The sequence below is a fragment of the Falco peregrinus genome, chromosome 6, assembly GCF_023634155.1.
Source record: "Falco peregrinus isolate bFalPer1 chromosome 6, bFalPer1.pri, whole genome shotgun sequence".
In the NCBI taxonomy this organism is placed as follows: domain Eukaryota; kingdom Metazoa; phylum Chordata; class Aves; order Falconiformes; family Falconidae; genus Falco; species Falco peregrinus.
Window position 1 is genome coordinate 79246320 of NC_073726.1, and position 15837 is coordinate 79262156.

At 42.1% G+C, this 15837-nt stretch overlaps 1 protein-coding gene across 5 annotated transcripts in view; it reads right to left on the reverse strand.

Moving 5' to 3' along the window:
• Positions 1-1662: 1662 nt before the first annotated feature.
• The window catches only part of KIAA0930 (KIAA0930 ortholog), an 81761-nt gene continuing 67586 nt past the window's right edge, over positions 1663-15837 (reverse strand). For 4 of the 5 annotated variants that reach the window (XM_055807222.1, XM_055807221.1, XM_013300728.3 and 1 more), the window contains exons 7-10: positions 14557-14751; positions 12216-12378; positions 10731-10886; positions 1663-6968 (exon numbers count right to left, since the gene is read on the reverse strand). In XM_055807222.1, the coding sequence (XP_055663197.1) occupies positions 6928-6968; positions 10731-10886; positions 12216-12378; positions 14557-14751 (555 nt within the window). In that variant the 3' untranslated portion in view covers positions 1663-6927. The remainder of the gene's footprint in view (positions 6969-10730; positions 10887-12215; positions 12379-14556; positions 14752-15837) is intronic. The other variant, XM_055807223.1, reaches the window with a different exon arrangement.

A 15837-nucleotide genomic window follows, 5' to 3' on the forward strand; every position in this document is an offset into this window, starting at 1 on the left:
ATGACAGCTATATAGCTGGCCGATTTTATCTTTTGCAGTAGAGGGAAGTCGTCCACGCTCCTCACACAAGTAAATCCCATTTGTGCCCACAAACACTTCTGTCTTTTCCAAACAAGAAAATGGATTATCCACCTTGGTTTTCATACCATCATCTCAATCAACATTAAACCTACTAAGTAAAAGCCAGTTAGCATGACTTGGAGAAGAGTTTTCTGGCTTAACCAATCATAAATGACTTATTTTCCCCAATGAGGTCACTAGATCCCATCCTTATGCCTGTAAGGAATCAAGCTGGGGACAGAACTTGAATTAACATATTAAAATACATCAAGGGAAATATGAATTTTCTTTACTGAGCAGCATCTGCTACTCCCAGATTCTCATCTACACTGTTAATAGAAAATGGGACCCACAGTCTTCCTACATTTTACTCCTTTGCTTTCTGCAAGCTTTTCATGGAAAGTTTCAGGAACAACATTTCCGACAGGAGTACACAAGTAAGAAGATGCATATTGTTTCTTCAAACTCCAAAGTGTGATTTTACTTTGTAAAATCTGACCTTGATGATAAACTTGCGTGCCAAGCAGTATTACAGTTTCTTGGGAGCATCTCTCCAGATGAGGACAGGCAAGACATGTAGTACTCCAAGACAAAAGAACATGAGTTAATTGGATCCCCATAGCAGGGGCTCTATTGAACAAGATATACCGCCACACTGTTTAAACAGTATTTTTCTTTTAGCATATTCAACAAATTAATTCATTGTAAGTTGTGAAGGCTTTTCAGAGATGTATGTGGCAGTCTTCTGTCCCCCCAGAATTTGGATTAAAAAAGAAAACCAAAACAAGTACACCTTTTTCTGTCACTAACTCTTAAGAGTCTAACTAGACAGGTGAGGTCGATTACCACGATTTGTAAGCTTCTGCTGCTCTTTGCCTTTTGTACTGTTTTAAATAATGCCTTCTCCACTATGGCTGCTTTCAAAGCTTTCCATTTTAAAGTATTCAAGGGAAATCACACTGTGTCTAAGCCACATTTTCCTTTTTCCAAGCAGTTAAGATTCCTGTCCAGTTGCACGTGCACGCACCAAACACCGCCGACAATCTGCTCAAACATCTATATAAAGAATGAAACCACCCTGTTCACCTTCCTAAGCTCTGATTTTTAATTCTGTCTAACTTACCACACCTCTCCAAGCTATCACGCATGGCTTAGCATGGACGTTGTTACATTACACGTGGGTTTGTAGAACAGTCCTGGTTTGGGATTCTTTGAAATGAATCAGCAGCGCGTCAACTCCTATCTACAGCTGGTAACATCTGTTTGACGAGTGTTTTATTTTAACTGATTTAGATAGAAAAATCCCCTGAAGAAGCCCACTGTGAAATGTTAGACACAAAAATCAGGCACAGAGGGAGGGTTCAGTGCCTTGCAGGTATTTAAACCAAACCAGATTCAATGTCAGTCCACACAGTTTAAGGCACTGTAAGCAGTTAAGAGCTAAAGGTCGATCTCGTTTTTACAACATTGTACAAGCTCATATTGAAGTTCTTCCTGAATTTATCAGGAAGAAATCATTACAGGCATCAGACTCTCAATATTATGCACTGCACAAACTTAAATGTTAATAACCACATAATTAAATTTAACACAAAACACAGATCAGTTTAGAAGGGCTTTCTTTTTTTTTAATGTTAGCATCTAAAGGAAAAAACCAAAAAGCTTTTTTAAACAAATTCAGGAGTACAATACCTTTCACCTTCTTCCCCCTTATACAATGCCAAGTTGTCAGAGGCTGATCATTAAAAGATTCAGCAGAGTCAGAAGTTGGGCTTCCCTCAAAGCAGAGTAAGAACGAAGAGTAAAAAGGCTACTTTGCCTCATGCGTGCCTATTTGGCAATGCATACCGTGAGTGCCACAGAGCATTTTTCTGCCATTTATGCTTGCCACCAGTAAGGAATACATTCAGACTCAAACACCACTAGGCACAGCAGGGAGAGAACACTATTAACAGAATTCATGGTCATTAAGAGGTCTGTTTATTGGCTGCAGGGTCCAACACTTTCTTCACTGCTGCCATATGCAAAGTCAACTCCATTTTTGGTGCACAAAGGTTCTCCTTGCTCTTTGTTCAAAGGGCTCAGTACAGTGCCAGCATGATTTTCAACCCATCATCTTTTAATCAACACTGATGATCAATGAGGCAAAAAAACCCAAACCATGCAACATGTGGTAGTTTGATAAAATTGGGCTGAGAATATTTATATATTTACACAGAGAACGTTCAACATTGCAACCGGCTTGCAGCCCTGTATTATCCTGACGAAGCATCCAAACAGCTACATTCTGGTGTACAACACTCTTTAAGGTTTGGTGTAAAAGCTACTTAATTTCACAATGCCTTTAACTGGATTCTACTGCATCTATTTTTGATACAGAATTTCTACACACCAGTGCCACACACTTCCAGTCACACCTCATAGAACAAGGTAAGGCATTCGCAGATATCTCTCTGCTGTGATCACAAGAAATCCATTTTCCAGAGCATTCAGCCACGACCTTTGGAGACCATTGACAGAATTCTAAACACAAAGGGTTGTCTGTAGGAGACAGCCAGTTCTTCCAAGAACTATAAACTTGTCATTTCTTGACGTTGCTACACACAACACAGATAGAATTTAAGACTACTTTATTGATGTCCTAAATAAAAATTTGTTATCCAGTGGGGTTTAAGAACAACAGGGCTTAGGCACTTCTGAAGATTTTATCTTTTATCTGTCTTTAACAAGGGGAAGCTTCAGACTACAAAATACAGGACAAACAATCATCTGGAAAGGGAAAAACTAATGATTGGCAAGAAGCAGGCCAATAGTCTAAAAAGTGTAGACTATTTATTTGGACTCCACATCCATACAGAACTTCAGTGACCAGATGGTATTCTGTACATGAGGGTCTGCCAGAAGAAATCTGTCTGCAGAGCCAAGGATTTCACTGTCTAAATTAAAACTCGGTGTAAGAATATACTTTGGAAAAAACGTTTTACCATGTGTGCAAACAATTTTCTTTTCTGGAAAGCACACCATGCCCAGAAATGGAAAACTGAGTGACACCAATCCAGAGCCCAACATGCTCAAGCCTTGTAAACAACGAAGACCAGGAGAATAAAAAGAGAAGGTACATGAACAACACACAAACTGGATTAGCCAAGACAGCTGAAAGATTTGTGGAGTTTCTAAAAATGGCTTCTTCTTTTAAAGGAGACTTGGAACCCACCCTGTGCTGGCTGACAATAAGAGAACGCAATTTCACATATGTGATGGTCTCTAAGACAGAGCAATAATCTGCTAATACAAAATTACTGTTTTAAGAGCTTTCTTTGAAAAACAAAGGCATTTTACTTGTTAAATTGACAGCAGTGAAAAACCTGTTGAGGGTGAAAAGATTTACATCTTTGCATTTGGCATCTACCAATATACCTTGGAGGGTTCAAGTGGTAAGCCTCGATCTCCAGAGGGAGTGAATGGGCAGAAGGATGGAGGAAGTTAACTGAGTAGTGAGGTATGGTGGGATTCTGTAAATAAATAAAGCTGTTCTGCAAAGCTTCCCAAATTTAACAATGCTGCAACCTCAAGCACCAACATAGCTAATGAAAACCACCGTGCTCGAAGAGTTGACATCCACAGCTATACAGCCTTTATAGCATGCAGAACACCTCAGTTCATTCCTCAGCAATTATTTAAATGGCAAACAGAGGCTCAAAATGGTTTACTGATTAGGACCTACAGAATTAACCCCCCCTCGAAATTAGAAGGGTGAGAGTTCCTATTAACATTCCCTTTTCTTTTTTGGTATAGTGCAATAGCGTGCTAAGGGCCCAGCCGTGCCATCTTGACCCAAGCAAAACTTTGATCACCTTCCCTGTCAATCTGTCTATACAAAGACAATAAATTATAATTTTCAGGGTTTGTTTAAAAGCAGAACAAAGTTTGTTTTGGAATTTGTTTCCCCCCACCTTGAGAACAGAAAGTGGGAACCAGGGGCTATACATCAGAAGTGTAAGTCCGCTGTTTAGAGGAGGAATAACTGACAATCTGGCACATCTACTTGTTTCTGAAAAGCACTATTGACATTCAGTAGACTTTTTGACCTCTTTTTTCCATAGCTGTCCACCTGGGCATACCTGTAGCCCTTTACTGCTAAAAGAGCCGAGACTTTGACATAGCTATACCATATCCACTGGCAAGATACAAGAAATAAATTGACTTTTTTTTAGGACATTTACATTGCAGCCCTTCAAAAAGTAGACATCAAAATCCACCCACGTACATGTAACAAAGCAGACTATACCTCCTGCATAATAGATGTGGGATCTGAACTTACTTTCTGTAACGTTGCCTTTATACTAATGTACTAGTTTAGAATCATTCATTTGCTCTGAAATCTTAGGCAGCAAGATTTGTTCAGTCTTTCAGATCACATGAAATTAAGCTACCTAAACATAATACACAATACCAAGAAAGCATTATAAATTACTGTTGACTGAGAAGTATTCAGGCACCTGCCACTCAGGTTCTAACCTGGATACATGTCCTTTTCAGGTGTGTTATTCCTCTAGCTGTTTGACTGACAGGTATCAATTGTCACTAGTAGCACAAATATGAACCCTCTCTCCCTTCCCTCCCCTCCCCTCCCCAATGAATATTTAAAGGAAAACTGAGCAGGGATTTGCCCAGCCCAGCAGTATGAAAGTGAAGAATAAGGCGCATCTTGAGAGGCTTCAGAGCAGGACTGGTCTGGCTGAAGAGTGGTTTAACTCTCAGCGTGGGCACAGGGAGAATATTTGTACCAACTGACATCAGGCACGCTACCTAGGGATCTCAGGTAAGCACCCAGGCTGCCTAGCAAGTTCCTTGAGGGCACTTCAGCTGCTGATTTAGGACTCCACCTGTTCCCCGGCTCAGGAAGGACGCCCAGGCACCCACACCACACGCCTCAGGTTAGACGGGGTGAACACCCTCACACATGCACAACCGCACGCTGCCACGGAGCAGAGTTGGAAGGCTGCCATGTGAAAAGTGCCTGCACTGGTAACAACAAAGTGAATGTTCTTCTAACACAGTTGCAACGCATTTGAAGCAAACTTCAAACCGGTGAGCTGTCCCTGTCATGCACTCATGCTGCCAGTGTTAGAAATGCTGTCACTCTGTGCTAAGGTGACTGCTTCCAGGCCTAACCTCAAATAAAAAAAGACCTCCTTACCATGCTGGATTCACCGTGTTGGGCTGAATGATAAAGTTAGTCTACCTTTAGGCTGAAGTGGAGCTACTCCCATGGAAACTGGCCTGGGGGAAAAAAGCAGAAAGTCCTATTTGAGAGGTTAAGTCATCAGATGCTTCTGAGAGAATAACAACAAAGCACTTTGGGAACGGCTGGGTGTAAGGGAGACCAAGGTCCAGGCCCAGAGCACATGCCATCGGTAACCGTGGCAACAGTGTTAATTTTTAGGTGCTCAGAGTCTGAAAAGCGACAAACCCGGCATCTTTGCTCTCCCTGTGTGCATGTATTGAGTCTCACATGCTGTAAGCAACACACTACCCCATCCACTGCCATGCCTGTATGCAGTTGTAAAGAAACCGGTGCGTGACTGGCTCCCATATTGAAACAGTGACCCAGACTGCAGCAGTCTCAGTATTCAATCATTTAGCTTTCAAATGTCAAGGACAGCAGAGTTTTGCTATTTAGAGAAAGCTGAATTTTACCTGTAAACATAAGGCTTTTTTCCTGAGAGCTCCTGACACGCCGTTTTCAGACCTCCCACTATGCAATTTTTAGTCACTTTTTAGAGCAGAATCACATTTTAATCCTTCTTTCAAGAAAACTCTCTATGCTTTGGTGTGTAATAGTACTGTGAAACGCCACCAGGAATCGAAGAATCCAGGCAAGCTGCCCAACCATTAATCAGCTCTCATGCCCTTCTTGGCTACAAACGCTACTGCAAGGATGACTCCACGTACTCTGAAGTCCAGTGCATGCAGGAGGATGTTGGCTATTGGCAAGGTTTTTAGGTTTTGGAGTCCGATTACTGCCTCCTATTCTTCCACTTTAGACTCAAACTTTCATCGACTCAGCTAACAGAGAGAGATAAGCAGCATTAGTACTGGATACGAACCTCGGCTTTGCTATAGCAGCACATTTTAGCCTTCTTTTCACTGGCTTATTTTCTTAGCCAGTTCTTGAGGATGAAAATGTCGCTGTTCTTTGGTAGATACAGAAATCTGTCAGCAGAGTTCACCTGTCCTAACACTGACACATGAACGAATGGGAACATTTTCAGCCTCCTTTAAGCTCTGGCCTGGCCTGCTGCACGTACCAAAATGGCAATGTACCTCTGTAGCATCTTTTTCCTTTTCCTCCCTCGGTAGGAAATTATCTTATCGCTCCGATCCCCACACGTACGCACGCACACTCGCACACACATTAAGCCAAACCAACACGGAGAGTGTATGGGCGAGAGTCTATGGAATGACGTTCATTAGTACATCATTATGAAATTCTCAGGTTTTTTCTTTCAAAGAATATAAAGTTTAACACATTCTGTACATATTGTTGGTTTCTTAATTATAAAGTAAACACAGTTACAAACTGTCCATAAAGCGTTGACTCGTTTTAAACACAGCCCCTTCTCGTTTTGCCTTGCTGAAAGTCCTCTTCCCAGTCAGAAACACTCAAGCGATGTACTGCAAGTGGGCATACGGTGTGTGACAGCAGAGGAGGGAAGAAAGAGGCACTTTGATCGGCTGGTATTCTTGGACATCCCTTTTTCCTGCGGAGGTTTATGTTCCTGACACTAGATGGTAGTGTTAGCACAGAAAACCGCTGTGGTTAGGCACTTGGCAACAAGGCTCCAAGGCAGTGCCCGCTCTCTGCTATGTCATCAGAATTGGTTTCTGCCGCACTTCCAAGATATCTGGGTAAGGGAGAGAAACACACACAGCAAACTTAGGAGACTCCTGAAAGTAGCCACAGTACCAGAAAGCGTGAAGAACCAGAGATGCAAGCGTGGGCTGCAGCGCAGCCCCCCTGCTACACCACTAAAGGAATTCAAAACGACCGAGTATGTGCCTTTGCCTGTTAAAAGTCCAATTAAATTCCTCCCCAGCTGCATCCTAGCTGAGAGATGGTAAAGCTGCAAATATATCCCATCACACAGAGATGATGGCTGACCTATATTAAGTACCATTTATAGTGGGATGAAGCAACATGTGTCAGACACAGAGTGGCATAATTTTCCAGAGAAACAAGTGGAAGTGACATAAACAGGAGATGCCAAGCGTTTTCCTTTTCTTGAAGAGAGAAATGCACCATCCTCAAGACCCTCAAAGAAACTTTTGGCTCTGAAGATGTGGGTAGAAATAATGCAACTGTTTCATCCATCCTACAGTCCAAAGCCTACATTTCTGCACTCAAAAAGCTGCCAGAAAAAACCCACTCCTTTTGTTGGCCCCTCAGCTCCATATTGTCCAAATGTGACAGCATATGAAGCTGTAAATTATCTGTTATAATCAAGGGCATCTTTCCAAATGTGGACAGTAAAACCAGCATGCTGGCAGGGCCATATGTAGAAATACCTGGAAATTGGGCTGCTATGTCCTTTTCAAGGCTACACAGAAAATAAAGAACATGGGAAAAGGGAGCACATGCTTCCCTAAGAGGCTGATCACACACAACTCCATGAAGAGGATGACATGAATAAAAATTGATCCACCGCTCCAAAAGGCTCTAGCCACAATTATAAAAAATAAGACACAGCAGAACAAGTCCAGTGAAGGACCACAAAGATGATTAAGGGATTGGAGCATCTTATGTACCAGAGAACTGGGATTATCTAGCATGGAGAGAAAGCTCAGAGTGAAGGAAGTCTTACCAGTATGTAAAAACTCCAGACATTTTAAGATGTACCTGGATCACTATCACTGGGATTTTAATTTCTTAGTACCCAAGGAAGATGAGTATCTTTCCCACTCCACCTTGCCTCACATGTAATACTCCCGCTTGCTGGAAAGCTGCCACTGAACAAAGCGTTAATTACAAAAACACACGGGAAATGGGCTCTACCCAATGTGCCAAGCTAAACAAACATGGGGATTGAAAACTGCAGAATAAAATTCTGCCTTATAGCCCAGATATTTCATGTCCTATTTCTGTGCAACTCAATATATATACTCCAACTCCTGCAACTGTATGTTAAACAAATTAAGTCTTAGAAAGGATGTTCAAGCTTAGAGCAAATATTTGAGCACAGAGGCATTTATGCCACCCACTTAAGCAAGTATTAAATGCCAGCAGGAACAATACATCTTCTGTGAACTCCAAAATGCCTGTGGTGAGACAGTGTGTGAGCTTGATAACTCCAGCTAACTAGCTATAAGATTATCACCACAATTATCATACGGAATAATTACGTATTTCACAGAAATATTCTTCAAAATCCACCCTTAATTACAGAGGATCAATTTCTACTGGAATCTGTAATTTCTTCTAAATTGAAATCAATCCCTACATACAGTGAAAGGGCAAATGTAAAAACACCTCTTTGCTAAGTATAATTTCCACCTCTAACTTACCAGCTACAGTTTCCTTTTCTGTAGGCTAAGAGCCAGCCTACTTTTGCAACAGGCTCTAAGACCCTAGCCTGCAAACAAGGACAAGATTGCAGCTATTACTATTACACTAGCATCATAAACCTGACGACATTAATACCCATACTATCTTCTCATCTCTTAGCAGCAGCTTAACCCGTTTACCAAAAGGTTTCCCAACTCCTTTCTTCTTGGCTACCTTTCAGGAATTCTGGAAACAACCACTGTGTAATAGACTAGGTTTGATTTCAGGTGTGTTCTCTTTTTAGAGCCAGACAAGAAAAAGCAGGCACTGACCAAAACCCCACAGTCCAGACAAACGTATTCAGACGTTATCCCACCTGCTGGATGGGAAAAGAATAAAAAAGATTCACTTCATAGAGGAAGTAACAGTTCTGCGGCTCTTCCAAGGTTAGAGACAGGACTTTACATTGTGCTGCGATCATAACTTTATTCCAGTGGATTCCAACTTTATTCTGGTCTAGATTTTGGAGTTCAGCAATAGTTTTGCCCGAGATACTACTGTGCAGCTGGATCAAGCTTTCTTTCTGCCTGAGATAGTCCTTGTGTGTTTTCAGTAGTTGACACTAGCAATGTCTATATGAAAGAAATTGTCACTACATTTAGACAGAGGAGAAAGCCTTTAACCACTGCTGCTTTCTCAGTTTTCAGATGTATCTCAAGAGTCCCATGGGCACCCTCATACTGCAAGCTGTACCCCTGAAAGGCTAGCAGGCTTGCTGATGCATACAGTTCAAACAGACCAGTTCTCTTCTCTAGTCCACCTGTATTTGGAGGCAGACAAGAGTTACCTGGATAAAAATCAAAACGTCCTTACTGCCTGCAGATTGTAAAACCCAGCTTACTGTGCTATGCTAGCCCATCTGAACAAACATAGAGTTGGCTATCATCAGCATAGTAGCTGGCATAGCTAGACCAACGACAGGGAGGACTGATTATTCATGGCATGACACACATACATCATTATGTCCAGTTAAAGACACTGGGCACCTGACAGATTTACGGGCATCAGTGTGGACACTCTGATCAGCCCAAGCAAAACTTATACAGAAATCAAATCTAGGAGTCCAAACTGGCAAAGGAGGTCACTCCAAATTCCAGAGCTGCCTTTGTGTAACACTCCCAGTCACAGGTCTCTGTTACGGCTGTTGCTGTCAGTGCAATATGCCTTGCACTCAGGAGATGGATGAACTCTGTATTCCACTACTGAGGCAACTAGTGCTCCTCTGCACATTTGTTAGTACAAACTACCAGTTTATGTGAGCCATCACTGAGCAAAGCTGGCTCAAAGCCAGAGAACAGGTTGATGCCATTCTACTTGTTCATACTGATTTGCTGCTACAGTGAATAAATGAGGCCTGTGAAGTGATGCTCCCTTACAGAGAAATACCTGTTCCTCTTGTTGTCCTGGCTAGAGTTAACTTTCTTCTTAGCAGCTGGTGCAGTGTGGTGTTTTGGCTCTGATGTGAGAACAACATCAATACAACACTGATGGTTTTAGTTGTTGCTGGGTGATGTTTATACTACATCAAGGACTTTTTGGTTTTTCAGGCCCTGCCAGCCAGAGGGGTGGAGGGGCACGGGAAACTGGGAGGGGACACAGCCAGGGCAGGTGACCCGAACAAGCCAAAGGGGTATTCCATACCATATGACGTCATCCTGAGTATATAAGCTGGGGGAAAAACGAAGGGGGGGACATTTGACATTATGACATTTGTCTTCCCGAGTAACCGTTACGTGTGATGGAGCCCTGCATCCCTGGGGATGGCCGAACACCTGCCTGCCCATGGGAAGTGGTGAATGAATTCCTTGTTTTGCTTTGCTTGCGTGTATGGCTTTTGCTTTCCTTATTAAATTGTTCTTATCTCAACGCTTGAGTTTTACATTCCTTTCTGGTTCTCCTCCCCATCCCTCTGGGTGAGGGGGGGGTGAGCAAGCAGCTGCGTGGTGCTTGGCTGCCGGCCGGGGTTAAACCACGACACTTATCTAATAGCAAAATCCCCAAACAGAGAAGGCTACTTGGGACCCAAAGGACTCTCTGTTTGTGTGTAACACAAGTTAAAATTCACCTGTTAAAATTCGATGCAATGGCAAAGTGATGTAAGTTAAGTGTGCATAGAGTAGAAAGTTTTCATCTGTTCTGTTCAGCTTCAGCCACGAGCCCACCAGAGAGCGTCCTGTTCCAGATAAGGACCGCGACCTCAGATTTGTCGCATTGTGCAGATCTGTGAAGGCAGAAGACAGCAAGCTTAAAGTGACTGTTCTTTCTGCGTTTTACTGGAACACTTCTGAACATTAAAAAAAAAAAAAAAAAGGAAAGGCTACTATTCATTGTCTCAAGAGATGTCACATGCAGGACAGGTCAGAACTTATCCAAAGCCAACTGAAGAAAATGCCTTTTCACCAACTTTAACCAACTTTGGATCACATCAGGGAATTCAGAGAACTTGTCCATGAGAGGATGCTCTACCCCCTGTGAGGTTCAGGCTGTTTTTGAAAAAAAAACAAAACCCAAAAACAAACCAAAGAAGTGTGCTGAAGAAGGGAAACAGCCGTTGTAGCCATAAAGAGAGGAGCAGAACTTGGCATAGTCTGGGTAGTTTCTCCTTTCCGAGGCCCTCGATCCCTATTGCGCATAGGTGATAACACTGCCTTGCTCACACCCTCCATCTCAAGGGGAACAAAGCCCAGAGATAAAAACTATCTATCCGCTAAGGGGGAGCACACATCCAGTCTTGTAACACCTCCATGTTGTGTCTAAACTGATAAAAAAGGCTTGCCTATCGAAGTTATCCATACAAAAAGCCTACATGACTGTAAGGGTATAAAATCTCAACTCAGAAAGTGCTCTATGGAGCTCCCTCTCAGCTGGCCTGAGATCCCTTATCATCATCACACAGCGCTTTTCCCCTCAGCAGGTCGTATGTCTATTTACTTTTCCCACTTGTAGCTTACTCTAATGTGTTGATCACCTTTGTAGTCTATTTCTTTACCTTTCTATGTGTTTATTATGATACTATCAAGGGCGATCAACATATGATCACTACCTCCATTCTATCAACGGGGATAGTAGTTTGCTTGTGAGGATTGATTTATGGTGTTTACTAAAGTAATCATATTAATCACACGGTGAGTCCCACTGTTTGGTTGCACTTCCCAGGTCTATAACCAGTGAAGGTTATTCCCCACTCTGGGTAGCAGGCGGGAAGTCTGTTGGGTCACGACATCCCCTTAATATTGCGATACCTGGAAAGGTGCCACCTGGGAGCACAGTATCTGGGAAAGGAGAAGGCTCTTTCCTGCTCAAGTGTTTCTCAAATGGGTCTATATAAAAGGTGGAGATCAATTTTAAACATACGCAGGAATTAGTTTCCTGCCTTCAAAAAGATGCTGAGCTTGTGAACAATCCCATTTTCAGAGTGGCACTAGCGTTGGACTTTCCGGACCTAGGTTTTTCACACTGCAAACCTTTTGGAAATCCAGCATTGGGATCTCTTTCCATAGTTCTGTACCCTCTCCAGACAAGTCTATTGAGTTGATATTACATCTCTCACCTCCACCATCATCATCTCTGAAGAACTCCTCACTGTCATTTGCTGAGTGGGATTTTTTCATCTCAGCAATTCGATTTCGGGGCACTTTTCTTTTGAGGGATGGGGAGAAAAAGGATGGGCGATTGTTGCGTTCTGGGGTTGGCGGTGTGCTGAAAGAAGTCACCTGAAAAGGAAATAGAAGAAATGCTAGTACTACGCTTCTAGTAAGAAATAATCACTCTCAAATATGTGCCACGAGGCAGTCATATGTGTAAAAATCAGAATCATGACTGGTGAGCAGCTGTAAAAGTTTAATCACAGTGGCCAGAGAATATCAACCGAACAGCCATCTCAGCTTCAAGATGCTCATCAAGATGAAAATATTTTGACATATCATCACCCTCAGCTGTTCAGTGAGTAATGAAAACCCTCTCTTAGCTGATGACTTAGAAAGCATTTGGTCAAAAAGGGACAAAATTAATAATTTAGGCACAAGAACATCAATCTTACTTTTGTGTGTTGAAATTTAGAAGACTTAATAGGCTAAGAACGTATTGTACTTGACACACTAGAATTGCGCATCTTCATTTCTTTGGCAAACGCAAGACAGTAGTTTCCCTGCTTAGAAAGATGCCACATGGGATCACTGCAAAATGTCACAGTGTCTCTGTGAAGCAGGGTCACAAGGCAATTACTTAGCTCAAGATGCTGATGCAAAAGTGAAGTCAGCGTACAATTATATGTATACCATATTTCAATACACGATGGAGAAAAACAAGATGAGATGCCCCTGATGATTTCGTTAAAGTGATGACAAATACAAGGACATAATTGTCAAAGGTGAAATAGAGGTTATGGACAAAACTATAGAGTCACCCTTCCTTCAGAGCAGCAGTTGCTCTTGTGTAAACCACAACTTCAGTCAGCCACACCTATTTCAGAAAGAGTTGAAATGCAGTGCTTATGCACTGGTTTTGGTAGTGGATTTTTAATAGTTTCTTTTCAAATGCAAAAAAATAGAGATAACTACTTTGCTAATGGAGGTAACTTCTATCTCACCCTTCCTTCTTCACACAGTTAATTTAACAATCCCACAACTCTCCCTGAGATGACACCTGATATTGCTCATGTCCGTCCATACAAATAAGGAGGGAGGTGACATGTGAGTAAGGATGACAGCCAAGCCAGGTTGGTGTTGGACTGCAGAAAACACTGTGTCGTCCCTCTATTGTTAATGTTTAAAATAAATTAAAACAAAGTAGAAGCATTCTATCACCCAACTGATCCTCTCTTTAGTGCACCTGACCTCTGATTTGCATTTGTCTCTATTTTTCATTCTGTAGCCATTTCACATCATACCTGGAGGGAACATCAGAAACCGACAAATCACCATTAAAAGCATTAGCAAAATGCAATAATAATGCATTAGCAAATCTATTTTATTTTCCAGTTGACACTGGAAGTCTTTGAGCCAAAAGATCGTGAAGTCCCTCCAGGCCTGATTTCTCCAGGCTGTACCTCTATGGTGGAGAGCAAGCAGCTAACAAACTCTGTGCTGGCAGCTTATTTTCCCTTTTAGGAAGCCAGAAACAAAAAACATTCAGCTTGCACACAGCCATTTAGAAGCAGTCCTGCAGACCTTTAAACTACACTATGTAGCTATGTTACACATAAAACCAGACTAGAATCCATCAGGAACTACCCAGCCCAGGCCAGGACACATCTGTGCAGGTATCTTGAAGACATGTTGCCTAATCACCATTAACTAGGTAAAATGCTTTAGTGGAAAACAAGGCTCAGGACTGAACAAGGGCCAAATCAGCATCTATGGACTGATTCTATTTGTATTTTACTGCCCTTGCATCAAAATCAAGCACGTGCATAAATATGATACTGCATCTAGATCCGTAATCTTTGTTTTAATATTATACAGGCTTCACATTGGCAGCATTCATCAGTGGCAAAATCTCCTAACAGTACCACTCCCTGTGAGGTTTAACAAGCACCCTACACAACACACAAATTCCACATTTCTAGGTAAATCCCGCCTTGCACAGAAATGGAATCTGTTAATTTTCACAGAAAACAGGCAGAATCATAATTTTCCCTGGCATCAACATTGCTGTTTCAACAAAACACTCCCCCAGAAGTATGAATCATCCAGTCATCTCTGTATTCAGTATTTGCTCAAGGGAAACTGTGCTAAAAGCCCATCTGCACGTACTGAGCATGTTCAAATCATACACAGCAAACCTAAATTCAGAACCTTGATGTGAGTTAATCCCAGCTTTAGTTCATCTCCTGGCTTTGGAACAAAACAGGTTCACGCAACTTTAATTCAGTATTTCTGTCTGCTACTTACTCTCTCATGCACTGGGGATTCTGGATTTGAATCTTCTTCCGTCCCGTACGGTGAAGTGTCACCAGTAGAAACTCTACTCACTGCCATCTCTGCGTGTCCTTTCCCTTGTGGCCCTTTCATTCGGACAAACTCCATGTTGTTATATTTATAAAAGCCAAAAGACATTCTTTGAGCCATCTTAGCTGCAACACTCACCTACAGTGCATCAAGACAGGAGAGAGAAGCATGATATATCACCTCCATGTTTCAAAAATATAACATGCCCTGAAAGTAGTTATCTAAGAATAAGTAAAAAACATAGTGGATAACAATCATTATCTTGATTATTAAGAAGCATTTTAAGCTACAATCTGAAGTGTCCTCCAAAAGGGAAGCAGTTTTACAGATACAAAACCAGAAGCTCAGAGAAGAGTCAACTACTGTAGCTATCCAAAAGGCAGTTACCTAATGGCACACTGAGATAAAACAAAAGGTTTTTATTCAGATCCACGCAACGTGGCACACCAGAGCACAAGAAGGCACGTGCACAACTCAATGCAGCCTGTGCAGGGACACTCATTTGAGTTCAAAAAGCAATAGACACACAGACACAAGATGCTCCAAACTAGCAAAGCGCACTGCACAATTCTGGCACTACTTTGTGGCAAGCCAATTTGGACAGTTGTGTGTCCACGCTGTCCAGGCCAAGCCATAAAGAACCAGCCCCCGTGCACAACTAACCTGCATCGCATTGCTCACCGCAAACCCCTGACAGCTTTTGAACCCTCTGAACAGACACAAGGGCTCAACTTCCAGTTAACACAACTGAACTGAAAACTGAACTGAGAACTGAAAAAAGGAACAGACCAATATGAAAACAGTCAAGGTTTTGCCACATGAAATAAGTAAGACTTATCCATAAGTTTAAGCGGTTTATCAAAACTTCCAGAAGTTTAATGCCTGAAAGGGCGAAGATGCTCACCATGTAACACAACTCATACTGTACTAAGAATCGTAAAATCATAGAATTATTTAAGTTGGAAAAGAACTTTAAGATCGAGTCCAACTGCAAACCTAACACTGCCAAGTCCATCAATAAACCCTGTCCCTAAGCACCACATCTACACACCTTTCAAATACCTCCAGGGATGGTGACTCAACCACCTCCCTGGGCAGCCTGTTCCAATGCCTGACAACCCTTTTGGTGAAGAAATTTTTCCTAATATCCAATCTAAACCTCCTCGATACAACTGAAATCAAGTAACCTTCAAAAGGATAGAGAGATTGCTTCCATTCTGTTAC